At 33.6% G+C, this 9,493-nt stretch overlaps 1 protein-coding gene across 3 annotated transcripts in view; it reads left to right on the plus strand.

Annotated features, from left to right (window-relative positions):
- Window positions 1–9,493, plus strand: part of ALG5 (ALG5, dolichyl-phosphate beta-glucosyltransferase) — a 42,238-nt gene that overhangs the window by 13,328 nt on the left and 19,417 nt on the right. For 2 of the 3 annotated variants that reach the window (XM_008585302.1, XM_008585303.1), the window contains one exon: window positions 1,965–2,078. The exons of the other annotated variant lie outside the window; for it this stretch is intronic. In XM_008585302.1, coding sequence (XP_008583524.1) covers window positions 1,965–2,078 — 114 coding nt within the window. The remainder of the gene's footprint in view (window positions 1–1,964; window positions 2,079–9,493) is intronic. 3 annotated transcript variants of the gene reach the window in all.

Below are 9,493 nucleotides of genomic sequence, written 5' to 3' on the forward strand. Positions count from 1 at the left end.
GCAAAGACTTCCCGGAGGAGGTAATTTCTGAATGCAGTCTTCAGGAAGGATTAGGAGTTGTCCATGCAAAAATTGGCGGTGGTGGGGAGGGGATTTTAACAGTGGAGGAACATGACCAAAGTCACAGCGATGTGAAAGAGCATGTCACAATAAAGGAACCACTAATGGTACATGTGGCCTGACGGTAGAGATAAGGCTGGAGGGGTAGGTGGGTTCAGATAATGGATTGTAGACTAGGGACATTTAGACTTTTTACCATTGGCAGAGTGACACTTAAGAAAAATTAATCACCCAGCAATGAGTGCAGTAGTGTAGGCAAGGCATAGTGAATATGTATTTAGATTATGATAGTGACACAAGAGAAGAGGAGGGCGCAAATGTGGGAGCTTTAAAAAGGAGATAGAATTGGATCTGGTGATGAGGAGATGAATAAGTACCAGCACCTTGGATAACTGAGAGGATGATGGTGCCATTAAAAGAAGGAATGAAAAAAAAAAAAAGAAAAAAAAAAAGAAGGAATGAAGCACTGGAGGAGGAGCTGGTTTCAGGGGCCATGCATTTAGTTGAGTTTGAAACATACTGAGAGAGGATGTGAGTCACCCCCATGCATCAAATGATAGTTAAGCCACTAAACTAGAGAGAAAAAGTTATAGAGAAAAAGAACCAGGAAACTCCTTAGGAAATGAGGCATGTGAGAAAGAGGAGTCACAGGAGATAGAGAATGTGTAAACACGAATGGGAGCTGCTAAGGTAGACTACCTTTTCAAGGAGTTTGGCGGCGAAGCGAAGGCCATAGATGGTACAGTGGGATAGTAGAAGGCTCTAAAGAAGCCCTATTTGGGGAAAAGAAAAAAAAAAGATGAAGCTTAAACAAATTTGAGGGCCAAAGGCAATTTTCCATTAATGCTAAATAATAGTTTCCAGTTTACCCTTATTATATATCATTGAAATTAGCCATTTATTTATTTATTTATTTTTCTATTTCAAACTAATAGTTCCAGTTTTGGTACCTTGTAGTGTTTTCTTTTTTCTAGAACTTCATATGTGTTGTTCAGATGTTAATATGATAACATTTTTATTTCTGCTTTTTTTCTAATGGGTATGATAAAAAGACAGCACAGATACTAATTAGTGGACTCATTATACCGTAGAATAAGCTATCAAATTTCTGTCTATATTTGTATATATCTTATCTATATTCATACTGTATTAAGTGTTATCAAAACCATTTTACTTTATCAAACCATAATTGTATTTACATTTAAGAAATGATGAATTCACTCAAATACATCACAGAAATTAAGAGTTGATGTGCAGTTTATGTCTGCGTGAAATATGCACTCATTGTGGAGCCATAATTTGTACTAAAGATCAATTCAAAATTGAATGACATGATTTTGCTAAGTATCTCAAATGACAAAGTGGTATTTGGATATATCCATACTTCCTAAATTTTATTCAGTAATTAATTTAATAAATATTAGGTTCTATAATAAAGAGTATTAAAGATCTGTAATCTTATGATGCATTTCATAGCAAATCTATATATAAGATTGTTCAATTTGTCCATAAACATGTTCTTTATATTTGGTTCAAAGTAGCTCCTGATCCCTTTTAAGTACTATGACACATATATATTTGATAGGTATTTTACTTTTTTATTCTTAGTGATTCAGAGTACCTTTAATTTGTTCAAATCTATTTCATTATATTGATATTTTCTAAGGTATTAGTAGCATGACCTCACCAAGTTTTTAAAATAATGAAAATAGGCAATGGATACATTTAGAAAGATTTTATCAATGTGATTTATTGTCAGTGAACTTTAACCTCCTTCTGCCATTTATTTCATACCTAATATTTTACTCTTAGGTATTTTAAGTAAACTAGAATGAATTGAAATGCCATTGAATTTAACCTTAGTTTTAAGGAAATCCCTTTTTGCTTGAAATTTTTAAATGCAGGGTATATTCAGTTCTCGAGGACAAAAGATCCTTATGGCAGATGCTGATGGAGCCACAAAGTTTCCAGATATTGAGAAATTAGAAAAGGGACTAAATGATCTACAGCCTTGGCCTGTGAGTATAAGAATATAGGCTAAATACAATTTCATCAAGAGTACAGGGAGTCTAAAATAAAATTTAGAGGGAATTTATTTATAAGTTTAAAAATCAGGGGTATTTGTGGTATGATATTCCTGTATAAATGTTACAGTTCCATAGGAAAGCTAATCATTTTGTTATGAACATTGACTGATTTTCTAAGATTGACTTGACAGTTACTTAATTAATATTCTGGCCATCTCTCTCTCTTGATTTCTAATTGCTTAAGTTAATATTATGTATATTCAGTTAAGGCTTATATTTAAATGCATAGCCTGAGACTTCCATGTAAAGATGCAAAATGAAACTGGATCACAAAATCTTATTTTTGATGAAACAAACAAAAAGAAATCACAAGCAGCAACCACTCAGAAAAGGTTATGTACAACTTCATGGCATACTTCAAAAAGTGGAGGTTCAGGAATGAATGAAAACCCTAGTGCCATTTCTACTTTTCCAAAGCCAAAGCCATTTAGAAAAAGAAGGTGAATTTGCCAAATCTTGAGCTTTTTGCCAAATACCTTCCAATCTGGAAGAATCAAACTGAGAGAATGAGAAAGCACCTTTGGACAACATCAAACAATATACCTACCTGCCATCACACCATATGTCAGGATTTCATCAGAAGCAAGAAAAATTGCTAGGGCTCGCCATTTTCAGGGCTTCAAGCTAAATTGGGAGCACAGATACATGTGATTAGATCCGTTCTTCAATGGCATGTACCCTTGTACAGGACTTGACAAAATCTCACAGTGGCAAGGAACCCAAGTAACCCAACAAAGCCACGTGGAGCTCCAGGGTCCCCTCCAAACCCCCAGATATAATACTGAGGCCTTGAAACTCTAGTTCAAGGGGGAAAAATAGGTGCTACAAAAGGTAGAAGGAGAGGGCCGGCCCGGTGGCGCACTGCGCTAGTGCGCCGCTTGGGAAGCGCGGTGGCGCTCCCGTCAAGGGTTCGGATCCCACATACAGACCGGTTCCCCCTCACTGGCTGAGCGAGGCGCGGGGGCAACACCGAGGGTTGCGATCCCGTTGCCGGTCCCGGTCCGGTACGGGGGCAACACTGCGGGTTGCAAACCATTGCCGGACACGGAAAAAGACAAAAAAAAAAAAAGGTAGAAGGAGAAAGAATATCAAGGAGAATTCAGCTGTACTGAAGGCGAACTGCCTATATTAATCATGACAAAATGAAAAGAAATACACGGCAGCTACACCAACACATTATTGCAGAAAAAAGAATTAAAGGAAGTTTCATACAAAAGCAGGATGAACTTTATCTGAAAGACAATGTAATCCAAACAAAAGGATAAAATTACATGGAGTATTTCAGCTAAAGAAATAATACCTAATGAAAATAACCTCACACAGGTGTTTGAAGGTGAGGAGACAGAACAACAGAATGATATGAAAAGAGAAATTACAGAACTAAGGAAACAATTTGAGGGCCAAAAGAAGATGAATAAATAGAACTATCCATGCATGAAATAGACCTAGTTTAGAACTGCATATTATTATTATATAACTATTAAAATAATCCCTATTCATTACAGCAAAAACCAAACAACATAAGTAAACATATGCAAAACCTTCCTAACAACAGAAAATTTAATAATAATTATTTTAAAAATCCTACTTTTCAGAAATATTTATTTAGTTTTACAATTTTTGAAGTATTATGTTTCTCCCCACACCATCACCCACTCCTATTCCCCTTTATTTCTACACGTGTTTTTTAAATGTCAAATTTTTAGCATCTGACTTTATGTCATTCTACAGTAGGGCAAAGAAAAATGATTTGGCCAAGGTTAGGAAGTGAACCAAACAATAAACAAACAAAAAAATATGAACTTTCCTCTTTTGAATCCAGTTTCTTTATACTGCTGTACTCCAAAAGGAAAGAAGTTCTGATGCCATCTTTTTTCTTTATCATAATCCAATTTGCATAAGTTAAGAATTTTCAAGAATGAAAGCATATGATTTTATCAAGCTGGTAATTCACAGCCTTGGTTTCGCAGCACCTTAAGGTATGCCTAATTATTTAAAACGGCATCACAACTCAGTTAAAGTAATTTCAATTCAGTTATTATTTTGTCAGTGAGCATCATATAACACTTTTTGGAGGAGGTAGAAAGGAGGCAAATAATTGATAGGTAGTTTAAGTTCCAAAATGCATAGTTTTTGGATCAACCCAGTGAAAAATATTTTTGAGTTGGGATTCCTATCTACTCATGACTCTAACAAAGCTTATAAACAGTCAGCTGAAGCTAACATGCATAGTGATTAGAAGGAATCTTCTTAATTAGCTAATTCCAGTGTTGGCAAACTTTTTCTGTAAGTGACCAGGTAGTAAATATTTTCAGCTTTAAAGCCACACAGTCTCCATGGTAGCTAAATTTGTAGCATGGAAGTAGACATAGACCGTGCATCCTTTATTTACACAAGCAAGCAGAAGACTATATTTGGGCCATAGGCTGTAGTTTGCTGACCCTGGATCTAATTCAGTCAGTTATCTGGTATTGGAAACTTTTCGTAACTACTGAGTGATCCTTCAGTCTCTGCTTGAATAGCTCTTTACATTAAAAGCAAATCTGTCTCCTTTTAGTTTGTTCTGTCTTTTGTAGCTACACAAAATAGTCTACTCCACTTCTTTGTGACACCCTTTAGAGAGTCAAAGCTGTTTTTTATGTGTCTTCTCTATTTTAGGGTGTCATTAGTTCTCCCAGTTTTTAAACATAGCATATTTCTTTTTCTTATCATCCTCGTAATTTTCCATTGAAGATGCTTCAGTTTGTGTGGCTTTGGTTACCACATTACATCGTTACCTCATACTGCCAGCTCTTTTTCATGTGTTGCCTTTGAACCTTGTCTCCATCCCTGTACTGGTATGGTTTTTTTTCCTGTGTTCTTTTGCTTTGTTTTGTTCAAAAGTGGAAGTGTGGCTGTTTATCTCTACTAAACTTCAGCTTGTTAGATTTCAGTCTCTAAAGATACACGTTCTTATTCTGTCTTTAATGCAATAGCTGTTCCCTTCTCAATTCATTTATGCCACAGATTTGATAAGCATGCCTTGCATATATTCCCTTAAACCTTAATAAAAATAGTGATTGGAACAGTTCTGAAAATAATGAGACAGGAACATGGATTTCTTGACTAAGTAATCAAGTTCAATAGTTATATGACTGACTCACTAGGTGGCAGTAGTTAACTTAAATGTCTTTTACAATATTGTTTTGAGTAATTTTTCAAAGTCCATTTTTCAGTGATTTCTCTTTTCTCAGCTGATTTTTTTAAAATCATAGTTCCTCTTAGTAACCAGGTTACATATTCTGGTCTTAGAAAAGTTACCTGCAATTCCTTGTCTGAAGATAATTGTTCTTTTAAGGTTTTAAGCTAAATGTAAATAATTTAGAGTTTTGTATGAACATACAAATAAAATAGGGCATTTACATTTAGTTCCAAGTATTTTATTTATCTTTTCCCACATCTTTTTTTTTCTTTTTAATGCAAAGCTTTCCTCCCAGCTTTTCAGTTTCCTAAACAGTGGTTATTTTACCTCATGTAATAAAAATATGTGTGCTTTTGTAGTAATTTTTCTAAGCAAAGTATATGATGATCATTAACTTGTTCAGTGGCTTAACTATTCTATTTAGAATAAAAAAATCTCTGAACAAGCAAAAGAAATGACAGAAAGTCTGATTCCATAATAATAGAGTAATTCCTCAGCATAATTTAGATTTTAAATTCTTATTTAGACATACTTCTAACAAGTTTAGTTTTTAGGTTTTTAAGCCCACAAGTGACTAGAGGTAATGGATATAAAGAGATACAGAGTAAAATTAAATTGAGAAAAACTGTAGGAAGTAGGTATTGACCACACATACTCATATAACTCAGTCTGCAGTGATTCCTTACTAATGAACCTAAGTGTTCCTTTGTCTTCAATATTGGTAATACTTGGCACATTGCAGTTTTGGTATAACAACGTTTCCTATTTGTATGCATGGTTTGGTTGTTTCTTAAAAGAATATGACAATTACTGCTCCTCTTTTTTGTGTGTGTGGACCACATGGGCAAGTGTAAGGGGCTAGTATATTTGTTTCACCCTCTCAATATGTGGTTAGAAGGCCAGGCTTCCAAAAGAGAACCTTTAACTTCCACCTGTTTTATAGACCATGCAGTTACACAAGCATATTGCTGAGATCTTTGCGAAAATCAAATAAGGCAGAATGCAAAAATAAAAGGGAAATTTTGAAAAAGTAAAAAGAGGTAGAGTGTATATAAAACTGTTAGGAAAATCTGTCTCAGGAGATCTCAAAGTGTGTTTCCCAAATCACTGAAGAAGGTGCCTCAGGACTAGAGCTGCCTATCAGAGCAGGGGTTTAATGCCAGAAAACTTAGTTCTGAAGTGGGTATCTCCTAGAACAGGGAACAGCAAACATTTTCTGAAAAGGGCCAGAGAAGAACTATTTTAGGCTTTGTGAATCACATGTGGTCTCTGTAGCAATACTCTTCTTCCTTTTTTTTTTTTTCCCCTTAAAAATCTTTAAAAATATAAAAACCTTTTTTAGCTCATAGGCCATTCAAAAATAGGCCGGATTTGACCCACAGGCCATAGTTTACTAACCCCTGTTTTAGAAGATTGAAACCTTTATCTCAATAATCACAATTTGTGCTGACCGCAGAAGTTTTCAGAAATTTAATATCCCCATGATTGTCAAGATGAAATACTTTTAATTTAAAAGGCAGGAAAGTATGAAAGATTTTAGAATGATTTCTACTGAAAAGATTAAAATTTTGGTTCTTAAAGAGATATGGTCCTGTTAGGTAGAAATTGGCTCATGTGGAACTGTTCCATCTGTAGTAATAAAACAGAATTTAGGAAAGTATTGTCCAAATTAATCACTGCTGTCTGTTTCAGTGGAAGCTAAGCTTCACCAGAAGGGGCCTTACCATTGCATCTCCAGTGCCTAGAGTAGTACAAATAGTAGGTGCTCAATAACTATTTGTGGAACAGATGAATACTACTGTATATGATTTCTAAGGGGAAAGCAACAGGTTACATAAAAAAATATAGTCATAAATAGTACCCAAAAACCAAATTCTCATGGGATGTATGGCCAAAATACGCCACATTTATATAACTTCTCATCTGGATTCAGCAAAACATTATTAAGAGATAGAGGGTCAACCGATTTAAAAAAATGCTATCATTGTGGCAACTGGTAAGGAGAAAAAGGATGTAGCATTCAGATGTATGATAGGGTTTTTGTTTTGTTTTATTGGTTATTTGTATTTAAAACACTTTTTTAATAAAAGCATCACTAACGCATTGTAGAAAGATTAGAAACAACCTGAAGGAAGAAAACAACCAACCACATCCTATCACCCAGTGTTAATACTTTTTTAATGGACCATTTCCTCTGAATATTTGTATTTTAACAATATAATAGAGTTTTGAATATACTAATATAAAAGCATAAAGACTCACCATGGAATAGTTGTGGTAAATAAGGAAAAACTTTGAGAAGTTATTTCCATCATGCCCTTATCTCTAAATGGATTTCAACATGTGTAACCATCCTATATAGATAAATGTTAACATACTTTCATACGTTTTATTTTTTATTTTAATTTTTAAACTGTGTATTTTGAACACACCCAGAAGTACAGTGAAAAGTATAATAAACCCTTACTCACCCATCATCCAGCTTCGACAATTACCAATATCTGACATAATTCTTCCTCTTTTTAAAATTCTGTTTCTTTCCTTCTTTTTTCCTTTTAATGTGGAATGCTTCACAGATTTGCCTGTCGTCCTTGCACAGGGGCCATGTTAATCTTCTCTGTATCGTTCCAGTTTTAGTATATGTGCTGCCTAAACGAGCACAAAAATTCTATTTCTTATAGTAAGGCCATTTGGAGAAACCTTAAGAATTGCTACAGTTTAAATGTATTCTTTTAACATGTAACATTCAGCTTTATAGCTCTATTTTGGTTTCCAATTTAGTTGTAATCACAACATGAGAAGCTATTTTATGCCACATGAAATTTTGCAAACTTATTCTACCCATAACATATTCATACAAATGAACTATACAGTAATAATTCACTTTTCATCAAATAAGAAGAATGTTGCCAAGTTTATTCTGTTGAGTCTGTGCAAATTGATCTGATACTTTTATAGAACAAGTTGAACGTAATAAATACACATCTTTCAATCACATCTGTCAACCCATTAATACAAGGATACTTCAAAAAGTATATGGAAAAATTCATATTATCTTTTAATTCCATGTTTCTACAAACTTTTTGAAGTACCCTCATACATATCCATTGACCCAGCTTTGAAGAATTTATCTTAAGGAAACTATTAAGAATGTGTATAAAAATAAATTCTCAAGGATTTTTTATTTGTTTTTTAAATACAGCAGTGTTTTTTAATAAGAGAAAAAAAATGGAAACAATTTAAAATGCCTAGTATTAAGTTACACTGGTTAAGTTTATTATTATATAGGATGGCTTTTATTTTACATAACTAAGTGAAAAAAGCAAATTTTAAGCATCTGGCTATATATAGATAGATGTGTAATAATGTTATCACATATATTTATACTTTATATATAAAGTAACGTGTTAATATTGGTAATCAATGGATGATGGATATCTGCTTTAAATTTTTTTTAGATTAATTTTATTTTTTGTTTTTAACAATGAACCTATATTGCATTTGAGAAAAGGGAGAGAAGGATTTTTTTTAATCAAAACTTTTTTAAAAACTTTTTCTTAACTCTACTTTGTTACGTATAATAACTTTCCCATTTCTGTTTATATTGGATGAGTATGACTGATTTTACTAATTTCTATACTGATTCAACTTTGTTTTTATATCTCTACTTCATTTGGAGCCAATTTTGTCTTTCAGAGTACATTTGCCAATTCTGTTTCCAATTCAGTATGTTTCTTAACTGTGGATGTTGAGTTCAAATAGGTCTAGATTCAAATTTCATGTGACCTTGGGCAAGTTAATCCATCCACCTCACTTACCTCTTCTGTGACATGAGAGCCAACTTCATAATCCTGAGGTAGTGATTAAGATAAAAATATGTCGAGTGTTTAGCATGTGTTCAGCACTCAATAATCAGTACCTCTAATTACTAACTTTAGTCTTTGTGCTTGATTTTCTCCATCAGAGCTAATTGCAGTGTTACCCTTTATGACTGTTATTGTAAATTGAATCTGCTTCTAGTCTATTCTTTCTCTCCAGTGAATTGTGAGAAAAATACTTAACTAAAAAAGTACTAGTAAAGAAAGATACTGATTATTTCTTTGTAGTAGATAATACAGTACTACCTTTTACCACTTTTTTTTTTTTTTTTTTTTTTTTTTTTCCC

Source organism: Galeopterus variegatus, unplaced genomic scaffold (assembly GCF_000696425.1).
Source record: "Galeopterus variegatus unplaced genomic scaffold, G_variegatus-3.0.2 Scaffold3514, whole genome shotgun sequence".
Taxonomy (NCBI): domain Eukaryota; kingdom Metazoa; phylum Chordata; class Mammalia; order Dermoptera; family Cynocephalidae; genus Galeopterus; species Galeopterus variegatus.